This window comes from Condylura cristata, unplaced genomic scaffold (assembly GCF_000260355.1).
Source record: "Condylura cristata isolate star-nosed mole 26May11 unplaced genomic scaffold, ConCri1.0 scaffold00025, whole genome shotgun sequence".
Classification (NCBI taxonomy): Eukaryota; Metazoa; Chordata; class Mammalia; order Eulipotyphla; family Talpidae; genus Condylura; species Condylura cristata.
In genome coordinates this window covers 5,991,591-6,007,432 of record NW_004567126.1, presented here as the reverse complement: position 1 = coordinate 6,007,432, position 15,842 = coordinate 5,991,591, and the positions used below count along the sequence as shown (strand labels likewise).

The 15,842-nt window shown below is 37.2% G+C and overlaps 1 protein-coding gene across 1 annotated transcript in view; it reads left to right on the top strand.

Moving 5' to 3' along the window:
• ALKBH8 (alkB, alkylation repair homolog 8 (E. coli)) overlaps window positions 1-15,842 on the top strand; it is a 47,508-nt gene that overhangs the window by 12,352 nt on the left and 19,314 nt on the right. The window contains exon 8 of the mRNA XM_004689069.2: window positions 14,706-14,812. Coding sequence (XP_004689126.1) covers window positions 14,706-14,812 — 107 coding nt within the window. The remainder of the gene's footprint in view (window positions 1-14,705; window positions 14,813-15,842) is intronic.

Here is a 15,842-nt window from a genome sequence, read left to right as displayed (position 1 = left end):
CTACTCCCATAAAATGTCTCTGATATAGTTATTCATTATTATTATTCCCCCCTACCCCGATCCTTTATAGTCCTGCTATGAATGAAACCATCCAGTATTTTTCTTTTTCTTTCCGGCTAATTTCACTAAGCATGTGAAAATCAGTATTTTAAACCTCGATGGATCCTTAAAATATGAGGTCATTTAGTCTAACTAGAGATTGCTTCAAAACCTGTAGGCAAATATTACTACTTATTATTTTGCATTTTTACGGTTCTATCACTAGACCTTCAGTGCTTTGGCTTTTTTTTTTTTTTAGTTCATTCTATTTATTTTAGTTTATTTTATTAAACACTTTTATAGCATGACTGTCTTAATTTAGAATGCTGGGGATATAATACTTTCTATTTAAAAATATCCTTCCTATGGATTTAAGAACATCACAAAAATATGGAACGCTTCACAAATTTGCGTGTCATTCTTGCGCAGGGGCCATGCTAATCTTCTCTGTATCGTTCCAATTTTAGTATATGTGCTGCCGAAGCGAGCACTGCTTTGGCTTTTTAACTTTGCTGTGCTCCTCTCATGCTGATACTGTGACTGAAGAGTCAGTGCTGTTGGTCTGATATGACAAAACTATCTTACCTACCATATTTGTAGATTCTTATGATATGTTTTCAAAAATAATGAAAAGGAGAAAGAAAAGAGGTTGTTCTCTGTCTGATTTATTGTCATTTTTACCTTTACCCTGATTTTTAGCTTTAGAAGACCAGTAAAGAACATCTTTCCCTTTTTCTCTGAACTGAGTAACTGATTGAGAAAAGAGAGAAAAGATAAGTGGAGATCAGTGTGTCACCTTTACTATAGAGAAGATGTGGAAGTGTGACTTTTGGTCTGGATCATGGTCTGTAGCCAATTGATTTATTATTTCACCTCAGAATTAGATATACTTTATACTCCTTGGAATTTGTCCTTGTTGCTGGCACAGCCAGAAAACTGGGAGACCTCCCTCACAGAGGCAGTTATGTCATAGCACATGAAGGATCATATACTGTCCATCTGAATGTGAAAAAGAGGGAGTACTCAGCCAATTAAGCTAATTCCAGCCTTATCAGTCAGCTAAGGTGTGCTTCTTCACCTGGGCAGTTGAAAGTGTGGAAGTGGAGAAAGTTTAGACTTCTTAGACTTTCATTCCCCTGAAATTCACTTCCCTTCTAGGGAATATGAGCAATAAGGAACTAAATGTTTTTCCACTACCAGGTAAGAGCTTTATGTAGTTATTAATGAAAAGTTGTGTAAATAGGAACTGTCTGTGGGTTCTCACCCATGTGCACAATTGCAAGAGACTTCAGGCTCCAGGATCAACAACCATGGGATTTATTTTACAAACAGGGGAAACAAAGGGCTTACAGTATCCACAAGTGGCTGACTATCTCACCCATATAGCATCAGTGATGGCTGCCACCGGTCACCAGGAGTGCTAGACAGTACTAGACAATAGTGATGGTCACTATTGGTCCTTCAGAGGTGGTGTCAGAGACGCAAAGTATTAACAGCTCTTTGTGAGTTAGTTAGGTTATACCAACAACAGCTCTTTGAGACACTAGGCCCAGGGCCTTTGGTGCTGCTCCTTTCAGGCAATCAGAGATCTTCCTCTTCTCTTCCCTCTGTGGAAGTCAGCTGCTGCATGCATCTTTTCCTTTCCCCAGAGGACAGGAATAGAGTCTTCCCCTTCTTTCTTTGGAGGCTGGCACCACTTAAGGAGCTGGTGGCTTCTCTCTTGGTGTATTTTCTCTTTCAGGGAGACCCACCCATAAGTCTCACTGGATCATTTTTCAATCCTGTAGCAGATTGGACCACTTAGCACTAATCAGCTCATAGCTCACACCTGATTGGCCCATTTCACAATCCAGGAAGTACAGTTACATAAAAGGTCTCTGAGGAGCAGCTGCCACAACTGCTAAAAAGGCAGTTAGTGGGCTCTGAGGAGCAACTGCCACAGCTGACTTATGGTGGAGCTGCAGGTGAGATAACACCTCTGCTCCTGCTGACTCCCACCGCTGAGGCAACTGGGTTCCAGTAACAGTTTGAATGATGGAGTTTTTAGTTGAGTATTTTTCTGATCAGGGCTTCCCTGGTGGCACAAGGGTTGTCTCAGCACCAAGTTATCAGCAGCCACTGCAGCAGGAGGTCCTTACCCTGCCAAGGAGCTGACCCACCTGGCACAGATCTCTCCTGTCTCTCCCGCTGCTCCCCTCAGCAGTGTATTTCAGTCATTCTGTCTGATTTTCCCATTTTGTCTCTGGTGAATCCTCTCACTCCCCACTCCCCACCTCTGGCACAGCATATGCTCTTGTATGCATAAATAAATAAAATTATTCTTTTTAAAAAAGTGACTTTCTGATAGCAGGACCATGTGCTACAAGCAATGAGTAGAACTGTAAACTGTTTTGAAAATAGCTTTAGAAGAGAAGTGAATCTTTGTAATTTGGAAAGAAATTTACTAAACTTTTTAACTTTTTAAAACATATTTGAAGATCTTTATTTCTGTTGTAAAGTGGGATTAGTAATGTATCGCTTTCCTGGTGGAAAGATTGTGAGGGAAATAGAAAGTGTTAATGAACGTGAAATTCTCTTGTGTGAGTTGAGAAAATGAAATTCTGCCAACAGTACGTAAAGTGTACTCTCTCCTCTATGGAAGTAGATCCCCTTTATTCACACTTCTACAGGAAGAATAATGGCAAAGAAAGATACTTATTTCTGCCAACAACCTGTGAACACTCTGTTTTATAGTGTGACATTCTAATGTAGAACATTTGCTGTATTTGGAGCCTCAGAGTATTCTATCTTTTCCATTAGAATTTCTGCATTTATTTTGTAGCAGGTTAGCAATATATTACACCACCTATATTGTAGAACTAGAATAAAATTTATCAATTGAGTGCAGAAAACTGTAGTAAAAGTCTATGTAGGAGATATAGTTGGAACCAATAGTTGGCTATTAATTGAAATAATTCACATAAATTGAGGAAAAATAATAAAAGATAAATACACATTGCAGTGATTTTATTTTAACTTACATATAAGTTCACTCACTAATATTTTGATATAGTGCCTATCTGGAAGGGTCCACAGTTGACCTTGTCTTTCCAGTTTCTAGTTATTTAGATTTAACAACACCTTAAGGATATTTCTGAAGTATCTCTCAGATTGTGTGTTTTCATTTCTAGATTTTATTATCAGATTATCACACCTATTTCAGCAGCTAATTTATTCACTTCTGTGAGTCAACAACATTCTACTTAGTTTATATTGAAGCAAGCCAATTTTGCTCACTTAGTTTTCACTACATAATATTTAATAATCACAGTAGCAAGCATAGTTGGCACAAAGAGGTTTGGGGACATACACAATTGTAGTTCAGCTGAGTAGACTAGCAGTACATGAATATACTGGAGAGTTTCCTGTTATTAACAGACATTTAGGACTTGGGTATGCTCTACAGAACAAATAACTTGCCCATGAGTTGCATGAAAAATCTGTGTGTAATTGTTATTTCTAGTGAAATGGTTGTCTCTTAAGAGTTTGTAGTCAAGATTGCCTCAGGCAATTTTGAGAGATAATAAAATACTTGTAGCTTTGTTATTTTTGGTCCTTTTTGCTCCAACTCTAGAAGACAGTTTCTCTTTTCAAAAGAAAATCTCATTGCCTTCTTCATTTGCTACTCACTTATTTTCTCTCATGCAAAACAAAACAAAACAAACATCTTCTTTCTGGGTTTCCTGTATGGGCTAATTGCCCACCAATTGGTCAATTTAGAATCTGGGAAATATTCTAATAAGTATTTTTAAATTATGAATTTTTTCTTCTAGTACTGGTTTAGTTGCATTGCACCTTTTCTTTTAAAAACAGTTTTATAAGGGTGTAATTGTCATACAAATAAACTGCACATATTTAAATATACACTTGTGAAAGCCTCAGCACATCAAATAATGAACACATCCATTCTTCCCCAGGTTTTATCATCTTCCCCTAACTCTCAATACCTGGGATTACTTAATATCTTCCAGAGTTTTTTAGGCTGGAATCATATGCTGTCTACTCTTTGCTGTGTAGCTTCTTTTACTCAACATAAAATTTGGAGATTTCTTCAAAGTGTAAGCTTCACTGGTATTTTACTTTCTTGCTGGCCAATATAAGAACTTTAGCACATTTTAACTCCATTACTCACTTCTAACTTATTATTGTTGTATACTTAAAGCTATTGTATACTTTAAAGCTATTTCCTTAACTTATATAGTAAATGTTAATTTAGACATATTTGCCACTTTCTTTGTCATTCTTGTATCTTATACCTTTTATCTGGGATTGTTTTCTTTTTTAAATATTTATTTATGCATACAAGAACTGGGGTACAGGCCAGAGGTGTGGGGGCAAGGTTTGAGAGGATTCACCAGAGACAGAGTGGAGAACAGGACAGGCAGGTTGACTGAAATATACTGCAGAGGAGAGCAGTGGATAAGACAGGAGAGGTCTGCTGTGCCATGTGGGTCACCTCTCTGGCCAGGGATGGAATTTGGGGCTGCTGATAGCTTCATAGTGCTGTACTTAACCCTTTGTACCACTAGGGGGACTCAGGGATTGCTTTCTTTTTGTATAATGTACTATATATAAATTCCTTTTGTCCATGCATGTGGTGTTGGCTGATTCCATTTTATTTTTGGTCTACAAATATGTTTATTATGCTGTCATTCTCCAAGGATTTTTTTTTCACTGAATGTAGAATTCAAGGTTGGCAGCACAGTAATGATTTCATTTACTCTTTTCTTGCTTATATTATTGCTCGTTACCTTTGAAGGTGACCTTCTTTCCCTGATTTTCTTTAAGATTCTTTTTCTTTATCTTGTTTTCTGTAATTTTATGTCTGTTTAATCTGATGGGTTTGTTTAACCTGCTTGGGATTTATTAGGTTTCTTAAATCTGTAGGTTGCTTCCCCTCTTACCATTATGATCATTACCACTAGCAACTGTCTATACTTTGTTACTTTGTTTAGGTCTCATTGTTCTTGTTAAATGGAGATATAATTGACATATGACATTGTATTAATTCCAGGTGCACACATAATGATTCAGTGTTTGCCTATATTATGAAATGATAAGCAGAATAAGTCTAGTTAAATACAATACCACACAGTGAGAAATATTTATCCAGTTGATGAAAACTTTTAAGATTTTTCTTAGCAACTGTTAAAAATACATTACAGTATTATTAACTATAGTCACCATACTGTCCCTTATATACCAATACTTATTTTTATAACTAGAAGTTTGTTTCTACTGCCCACTTTCATCCACTTCATACACACTCAAGCCCTGCCTTTGGCAATCACCAGTTTGTTTTTTGTTGGTTTGTTTGGTTTTCTTTTTCTTTTCACATGTAAGAAACATCATATGGTATTTGTTTTCCTCTATCTGACTTACTTTTACCCAACATTATTCCCCCAAGGTTCATCCATGTTGTCTACATAGCAGGATTTCCTTGTTTTAAAAAATGATTAATATTCGTGTGTGTGTATGTGTATTTATACCCAATTTCCATTACCCAAATATCCATAGATGGATATTTAGGTTGCTTCTGTGTTGGGAGTATTATAATAGTGCTGTGAACAATGGTGCAAATATCTTTTTCAGAGTTTCCTTTAGATAAATACTCAGAAGTGGAATTACTGGATCACATGGTAGTTCTGTTTTTAATTTTTTTGAAGACCCTCCATACCATTTTCCATGGTGGCTGTGCCTATGTATAGCCCCACCAGCATTGTACAAGAGTTCCTTTCCTCCATACCCTCATTAGCATTTATTCCTTGTCTTTCTGATGGTAACCATTTTGACAGGTATGAGGTGATATCTTACTGTGTAGCAACTGTCTATTTTATGTTAGGCTATGGTAGACACTATGTAAGTATTACTGAAACTTTTTCCTTATGAGGAATAATTCAGAGGCTTAGGGATAGACACAGTTAAGACTACTATTGCTCATGTTATTCTACCTGTCTCATTTTGGCTATTTATATATATATAAATCAGTTTGATTTATTTTGCTATGGGACGAAAACCCAGAAAATAAAAGAAATATTAGAAAGCCCCATGTCCAAAAATGTAATCTTTATCATCCTATTATTTTCAAATAAATTATTTATGATTATTTGTTCAGATGTTCTAGACAGAATCTAATAAGTGAATAAGGATAAAATAAAAATATTTTTTAAATAGCATAATAGTTTATTTTTACATCATTTTGAGCAGTTTTCCATCTCAGTTGTAATCCCTGTGGGCTTCCCATGTGCCATCACCATAGTCCAGTGCATTTCCCTCCCCCACTGTTTTTGATCCCATTCCCCACTCCACCCCCACAAAATGTCTCTGTTATATAGCTGTTCATTATTATCAAATAAAAATATTTTTTAATAAAATATTTTTAAATGTGAATTTCAAAAAATATATTATTATTATTTTGAGTTTATATCATTTTTTTACATACCATAGGTTGTCTGTGGGGGCTGGGGAAATGAAAGACATTACAGAGATCCTGACTAAATCTTTAGAAGTTTGATGGATATGTGCCTTATCTTGATTGTGATGATGGTTTCATGAGCATTTGCATATGTAAAAACATAGTCATATGCTTTACACATATGCTTCACTTACACCTCATTAAAGCTTGAGAAGAGCTGTGGTCATTATCATCTTTCTAAAATCAGCAATCTTATTTTTTTTTTCAAAAAAATTATTATTTTTAAGATTAACGCCACACTAAGTAATGTAACATTATATACAAAGTAAAACTTAATTTTACTAAATTAGTTTGTGACTGACTTTACTTTGGAGAATCTAGTGCTTGTTTGGATGGTGATGGATTTCTCTTTACAGTACCTGCAAAGAAACGAAACCATCATGTGATAAGTGAGAACTTATAGTAAGTGCTTTCTGTGCAGACACATAGGGGTCACCACATTCTCTTACAGGCATTTAAGCAAAGCACCTAATATTGACTGTTCAATGGTTGCTAAAATGTCTCCAATTTAATGTCTTTTTTCAAGTTTATTTTTTGGTTATACAATGCATAGTTTGCTATTTATGTTGCTATTTGACTATGTGTCTAAGCCATTAAAAGATGCCTCCTCTTTTTATTTTATATTCTACTTAAGCTTAGCCAGATGACAGATCAAAATCATCTCTGTGGGCTGTAAAGAGTCAGAGTGCACAGAGATGTTTTTAAGTAGTGTGCACTTTATTTTTTTTAAGAAGAGATTTATTTATTTATGTATTGGGGTACAGGCCAGAGGCACGGGTATGGTGAGAGGATTCACCAGAGACAGAGCCGGGAGCAGAATAGGCAGATCAATGAAGTACACTGTTGAGGGGAGTAGAGGGCCGGCCAGGAGAGGTCTGCCTCACCATGTGGTCACCTCCTGGGTGGGCGGGGTTCGAACTCATGGTAAAGTGGCTTTAGCTTCCTAGTGCTGTGCTTTAACTCGCTGTGCCACCAGGAAGGGCCGCACTTTATTTTTTAAACATCATTTGTTTATATATTTTACATCATTGTGACTTTTTTTTTTTTTTACAATGTTTGCTTCTTTTCTCAACTGTAGGCCCAGTAGAATTACCACTGCCAATTCACCCATGCACATCGCATAGTTCCTTGTGCTCTTCCTGCCCTTGTTTTGATCTGTCTCCCTTCTTCTCTCCTGCAGGTTGTCTCCGATTCATAGTTGTCTGTTTATTTTTGTTTTGTTTTCTGTTCACAGAAAACAGCGGCCTAGTTTTATAAATCAAGTTTATATTTGAAAGCTGAAATTTGCTGTTCTGTGCTTATGTAAAGCAGAGTTACTTTTTTGTTTTGTTTTGTTTAGATTGATCTAACTACCATTTTCATATGAAATACTACAGACAAGGTCGAGGTATGTTTCCTCAAGTGTGCATAGTATCTTATAAACTAAGGAAGTCTCCTTCATAGAATGATCAAGTGATACTCATTTTCTTGTTCATCTTCTCTCAGAAGCAATGAGAAATAAGTACGTTTGGAGATACAGTGTTATTTAGCTGCGGCATATAGTATTTGAGGAGCAATATGCTATAAGTATAGTCTCATCTTCATGTTTATCTCCCCCATGGCAAGATTGCCTCTACTTTATAAAATTGCTTCTGCCTGTGTAACGTAACTTTTCATCATTTTCAAATGGGAGGTCCTGTGTCCTCTTGTGTGTTGATTTTGGGGTGTGTGGCTTCCATTGTTTATTTCTTCTGAGTTTCACAAGATTTGGTAATCTTGAGAGTCCACTTTTTAAGTGGAATCCAAAGTTCCTTTTTTTTTTTTTTTTAAATATATTGCTCCCCAGTTGGAGTCATAAAAGGGAAACAGGTTTATTGTGGCCCTTGATTTTAACACGAATGGAAACTAAGAGGGCATGTATTGCCTGTGTAAGAGATGTAAGGGTCACTGGCATCAGCCATTTTTCTCCAGGCTGTGATAGACAAAATTTATTCCTCTATTCTGGAAATATATGCCATACCCACAAGCTTCTCTTTCAACTAATCTTCAGAAAATCTTGTTGTTTCACTAAAATGTTCAGAGTTCCTCTTCTTCCTCACAGTGGATTAATTATCTCATAAAATGGTTGATTTCTGCATTTGTAAATCCAGAGATAGTTTATAAACTCATCTTTTGCAGAATTGCCTTTCTTTGTAAATAGTTTGTGACTTCGGTCTTGTATCCTTGTGGTTATAAATCTGTCTCCCATTTTCCTTCTCTCCTTTCCCACATGTCTGGGCATAGCAATGAGGAGGTATGTGGGGTCACTTGTTTGCTATTTAAAATAAAAATATTTCATTTGGGTCATGTGAAAATGTTCGCATAACAACAGAAGATTTATATTTAAATGATGAGAAGCCACTGGACTTCTTCCTAATTTGCAAAATTCTCAGCTATGAAATGTTTTTTCCAGTTAAAGATAGTAACTTCTATCTTCTTTACTCTCATCATTCTCTATGAATCATTCTTTGCCTCATATAATCCATCATGAATATATCCTTCAGGCTTTCAAAAGGTTAATGAGCTTAGCCTATTTCTAAGGGTCAGGATTAAGTTTGTTTTTTTTTCTTGTAAGTGTTCCCAGTAGCAATATATTCTCCATTTTTCTTTTTAGCCAGTGTGGGGCAGATCTGTTTATTTATTTGTGTACTTAGGTGTCATGTGTCTTTTCTTGGGTGAGAGAAATGATATCTATAGCTGGGACTTTGAATCTATTGTATTTTGAGCTTATGAAGAGTTTCTTAAGATCAGAATGTCTGGTTTTTTTGTTTGTTTGTTTGTTTGCTTTGAACTCAGAATTATCCTCAGTCATGCCCCATGTGCTGACTGGAAGCTTGATCTTTATTGATTCTGCCAACTCAGAAAATAAAGAAAATAGCTAAAACCAAAAGGAATAATTGGAAAAAGCTCCTGTGGAGCCAAACTGTAAGGTGGCAGAATGATTCAGCACTTCAGGGAAGTGTTGTTGACTGTAAATCCTTAGGGAATTTTAACAATTGCCTGGGTCTTTCTTTCTACCTTTATATAGTTAAGATACAGATACTTTGAATATGATGATACTGATAGTACTTTGATTCCATGATGGAATATTTTAAGAAAAGTTTTCATTTTCAGAGAAAAATGCACATTTAATTTTTGCTAAATTAGCCAGAGAACTTTTCAACCTATGTTTCCAACTTAATTCCCAAGCTCAACTTAATTAGCAAAAACTAAAAAAGTGATGCAGTGTCCAAGGGTCTTGAGCATTCAAATATTAGAGATCTAGATTTTTATCAGATCAAAATTTTAAAAGTAGCCATAATATTCAATATAAAGTAACAGCTCCCAGTAATTTCCTCAGGTCTTATCTTCTTTAGAAGTTGGCTCAGTTCACTTTGCCTCATTCTTGAAAGCCTCATCAAAATTTTCCATAAGATCTGGAACATTGTCCTCATTCTCCTCTCCTTCCACTAATAGGCAGTGCTTTTCCATCCACAGATTGTTCTGACAGAGCTGCAGCCAGTCTCCTGAAGCTCCTCAGGCTAAATGCACTGGGCTGGTTTAGTTAAGATTCTGGTGGCATTTCTGTTAGGTGCTTTCTCTCAGTCTGGCCTGTCATGGTGAAGGTATTCACTGCTAAAATGAATCACTGTCCCCTAAGGTTTGTGAACATACTTCCCTACTTTCTTTAAGGAGAACTGAAGTTTTTTTTTTTTTTTTTTTTAAAGATTTATTTATTTGTGCATACAGAACTGGGGTACAGGCCAGAGGCTCAGGGGCGGTGAGAGGCTTCACCAGAGACAGAGTGGGGAACAGAACAGGCAGATCGACAAAGTACACTGCTGAGGGGAGCAGCGGGCGGGTCAGGAGAGGTCTGCCACACCATGTGGTCACCTCCGGGGCAGGCGGGAATTGAACTCATGCGGAAGCGGCTTTAGATTCTCAGTGCTGTGCTTTAACCCGCTGCGCCACCAGGGAGGGCCCTGAAGTTGTTTTTTTTTTTTAAGATTTATTTTTATTTATGCTTACAGAACTGGGGTACAAGCCAGAGGTGTGGTGGGTGAGAGGATTCACCAGAGACAGAATGGGGAGCAGAACAGGCAGATCTACTGAAATACACTGCTAAGCAGGTAGGTCAGCAGAAATCTGCCACACCATGTGGGTCAGCTCCCTTGTCAGGAATTGAACTTGTGCTGTAGTGGCTTTGGAGAGCTTCATAATGCAGCGCTTTAACCCATTGTGCCACCAGGGAGAGCCCTGAGAACTCAAGTTTTAAATCATCTGCTGTTCCTCTTCTGTGAGCCACCTTCTTCCTGAACTGCTCTTTTCTTACCAGTGTGCATTTGTGCTTGTAGTTTAGCAAGTTTCTTCTGATTCAGCATAGTTCTTTCATTGACATGGGGCTGCCCAGGGGACTGCATGGAATTAGACATTTGTACATGGGGCAAGAGGATAGCTAGAGGCTATATTTAATATATTAAATAAAAATTAGTCCCTTAACTTAAAAAGTTATGCCTTTACATTGTCTACTGGTGAGATATAGCAAGTGTGTGTACATTGTTTTCTGCCCTTAGTATTTGGCACAGGACTCCTGAAACTCTCATAATTTCCTAAGCACTAAGTGTACTAAAGCATCTTTAGTTCACAGTAGTTCCTGACACAGAGTTTCTTGGAATTTCCTAGGTGTACTTTGTTCTATTAACATGACTTTGGGTGGACTGCTAGGTGGGGGCTGATCACTGGAAAGACCAAGCCAAGCCTGGCCCTCCATTCTCCATGGAGGGGAGAGGGACTTGAAGTGGAGTGAATGATCCATTATCCCCATCTGAGGAAATCTTCATAAAAGTCCCAATAATTTGAGGTGTACAGAGCTTCCAGTCTAATGAACATGTGCTGGGAGAATGTTGTGCCTTAGAGCACCATTCTGGTATGTGGGAGCACATGCCATCCACATGGGTGTTGATCTACATCTTTTATCTTTTTGTAATAAACTGGCAAACAGTAAGTAAACTTTTCCTGAATCCTGTTGAGTGTCTCTAGCAAATCACAAATGGTCATCAAAAAAAAAAAATAAGAAGAGTTTATACATTTTTCAGCATAATTCTCTTACTACTTACTTTTTCAATAGTATATTTTTCTTCCTTGAAAGTTGACCTTGTATTTCAGGACAAGTATATACAAATTGGTGTATGTTCATGTTCTTACTTTTCTTGGCAGTTCTATTCATTTGTTTAAGCTGAATTTGTCCTAGTTTAAATAATTTCTCTCTGTTGATAGTAGGGAATGTGTCTGAATTTCACACATATATAGGTAATGCAAATTTGTAAAACATGTGTAAAGATTAATTAGCCCAGACACTGTAACCTCTGGGAAGGTAGCCTTTAATTCTCACACAATGGTTAATAAATATATATTTTTAAAGATTTATTCATTCATACAAATTGGGGTACAGGCAAGAGATGCGGAGGGTGAGAGGATTCACCAGAGACAGAGTGGGGAGCAGAATAGGCAGATCTACTGAAATATACTGCTGAGGGGAGCAGTGGATGGGTCAGGAGAGGTCTGCCCACCATGTGGATCACCTCTAGGGCAGGCGGGGATTGAACTCATGCTGAAGTGGCTTTAGCTTCCTAGTGCTGTGCTTTAACCCACTGCGCCTCCAAGGAGGGCCTAATAAATATTTTTAATGCATTAATTGGAGTCTATTTTCTCAGAATATTTTCCCATCAGCAGCTTCATTCCTTTAATCCACAACTGACCATTTCTAATAAAGTAATTAATAAATATACTTATTCTTCCCTATGTATAGTCTTTTCAGAAAATTGAAACCTTTATATTGACTTAAAAATGGGTCACAGTGGACTTTTCTCTCTCCAACATTTCACTATGAAAATTTCCATGCAGGAAAGTTGGAGAATTGTTAAGTATACCTACTACCTAGATTCTATAGCTAATATTTATTTTTTGAAGATTTATTTATTTATTCATACAGAACTGGGGTACAGGCCAGAGATGCGGAGGGTGAGAGGATTCACCAGAGACATAGTGGGGTACAGAACAGGCAGATCGACGAAGTACACTGCTGAGGGGAGCAGTGGCCGGGTCAGGAGAGGTCTGCCTTGCCATGTGGATCTCCTGCGGGGCAGGCGGGAATCGAAACTCATGCGGCAGTGGCTTAAGCTTTTTAGTGCTGTGCTTTAACCCGCTGCGCCACCAGGGAGGGCTATATAGCTAATATTTTTAATATAGTTATTATATTATCTATTCACTGTATCAGTGCATCTTTTAAAAGAATTTTTACTCTTCAGGGATGTTACATGTATCACTACATTTCATCCTTAAGACTTTAGAATACATTTGTTGTGTTTACAAATAAAATGCATTTGGAGTATGGCTATTTAAAATTATATGATCATTTGGAACATGAATTGTTGGAAAATTAAACTCTATCATCTTTATTTTCCATATTCAGATTGTAAGGGCAAATGAGAAAGGAAAAAAAAAATAGCTTACACCTATATAATTCTTTATACTTTACAAAGAATTTATGTGTACGTTAGCTAATTCTGCCCAATGTTGCTATTAAGAATAATACTTATTTTGTGCCAGTTTTTAAGTTTACTTTCAACAAAGATGCTATGCTAAATTCTCTTAGTCCTGCTGATCCTTGGTTGTCATTTTTATTTTTCAAGTGGCTTGATTTGTTCACTTAAAAAAAATAATTTTCAGCCCTGTGGCGTAGCATGCCTTTCAAACTCAGTCATCTGCTGCTGTATTAAGACCAAACTCTTTGGTGTTTGGGCTCCTGAGGACAAAAACATTTTCTTGAGTGTTGTATGCATTATAAGTTATTACTCATAATATTTGGGCACAGTGTAGGAAGGTTTTCTGAAAATGATCCTGCATTCATTGTTTTATCTCTAAATCATCCTTTTTTTTTTAAGATTTATTTATTTATACATACAGAACGGGGGTACAGGCCAGAGGTGCAGGGGTGGGGTGAGAAGATTTACCAGAGACAGAATGGGATGCAGAACAGGCAGATCCACTGAATTACACTACTGAGGGGAGCAGCAGTGGGTTTGGAGAAGTCTGCCATGCCATGTGGGTGATTCCCCATGGGGGGGGTGAATTCATGCTGCAGTGGCTGTGATAGCTTCATAGTGCTGTGCTTCAACACCTTGGGCCACAGAGAGGGCCCTCATCTTCTAATATTCAAAATGTTAAATGACTTTAAAGGCAAAATCAGTACTTGAAAGGAGGATGCAAAGAGATAGGTAGGCCAGTAAAAACAAAAGTAGGTTTACTTCTGTGCTCCCAGGCAAGGTTCATTGACCCCAGAGAGAGTTGAGGTCAGAGAAGTCGCACTGAAGGAAGGGTAAGAGGGGTTTTTATAGGCCTAGGTAGTGGGGAGAAAAGCCAGGTGGAAAATTTGACAAGTAACTGGAACTTATTTTTCTCCTGGGGCTTCTGGTGGTGACAAACAAGTCATGAAGTTACTGCTCCCGAATATCTGCTTCTGCTTGGGGCAACTGCTACTTCCCTATGCCTTGACTGGTGCCTGACCCTTACAATAATATGCAAATTTACATTAATAGTTATTTCTCCTTAGATTATTTAATAATATTCAGTGAATTATAGTAACTACTCTTTTTTTTTCATTCACGATGTACAAGATTCTGTGATTTAAGCCATTATATATTTAATTAATGTAATGATGCTGTAAGCATGGAGAAAACTAAGGAATGGAAGGTTTAAATGGCTTATGCTGGATATATGGTTAGTAAATGGCAGAGGATATGAAAGCTTCAGCTCCAAAGTCCTTGCATTTTATCTCTATACTGGGTGTTTTACATAGTATATGTTTCTCAGACTACCTATATTATAAGTTACTAGGGAATTATTGGAAATGCAGTTTGCTGAACTTCATTGTAGACTTACTGAATCTGACTCTTTATGAGAGAAGTATGTTTTCTAGTATTCAGTTGATTTCTGTGTACTCTCAAGTTTGAGAACCACTGTGCTATTTGTCTATAAACATTATCATGGTGAAATCTCTACTCATATAGAAAGATAGCCAGAACCAGTGCATCATTCTTGTTCTTGGATACTTGACATTTTGGATTGATCTTAATGCTTTTTTCTTTACCTCAAGATTGTCATGGATTTTAAGCACCCCAATGGTTTCACAGTGCCTGTTATGTTGCCTCGTCGGAGTTTGCTGGTGATGACAGGAGAAGCACGATACCTTTGGACCCATGGGTAGGTGTTGGGATGACCTTGATGAATGGGGGACCTTTTGCTTTGGGAGAGCTCTCACTTTCTTACCTGAGCCATCAGAGCCATGCCTGCCCATGGAAGGTTTAAATTCCCAGTGAACTCCTTTTACTTTACACCTAGATTTATCAGTTGTGAACATTTTTTTAGGTGTTTTATTTGTCTCTCAATTGTGCTATTGTTATTTTGTTCATTTGAATGTAAGTTGCAGACATCATGCCTCTTTATTTGTATGTGCTTCATTGCATATATCCCTAAGATTAAGGAAATTCTTGGCTTGTTATTATGAAGCTTTTGAGCTACAACTGGTTTTTTACATTTTTAAAGGGTTGTAAATAGCAAACACAACAAGGAATATGCCACAGAGACTATATTTGGTCTTCTATGCCTAAAATATTTACTCTCTTACCCTGTCACAGGAAAGTTTACCAACCCCTGTTCTATAAACCCATAGTATAGTCCTCAAATTCAGGAAATTCAACATTGGTAAAATACTGTTATTATACCCTTATATAAACCATCTTTGGGTTTTGCTTGTTGTACTTTATTATACTATCAGAGACAAACTACAGTCTGATAGTAGTTAAAACAACAAAACCAGATTTTATTCAGGAGCTGTTGAAATAGAAGGAAAGGTACTCTCAGTGTAGAACTGGGCTTATTTCCAAATATCACACGGAAGAATGAAGATTTATAGCTCAGGAGCCAGGTTTGAGACTGGCATTGGCAGTGATGGAAAATTCCTCAGAAGACTCATCAGTGGTAAGGGGAGGATTTTAGCCAAACTGAGCATGCAGGGGAATCAATCACTTGCTGGGGGATGGTAGGGAATAAGAATTTGGTCAGTTATTGAGTACAGTTGGATACTGTGAGGGAGTCTGTGTTAATTTATTTATCATGATTCTTGCCTGCTGGATTCTTGGAGAATGTGCCCAAGAATAGTTAGTTTGGTCAAAGAGAGAATCCTTGTCAGTACTTTATTATAAGCTTTTCTTCTCACTAGGATTTTATCTAC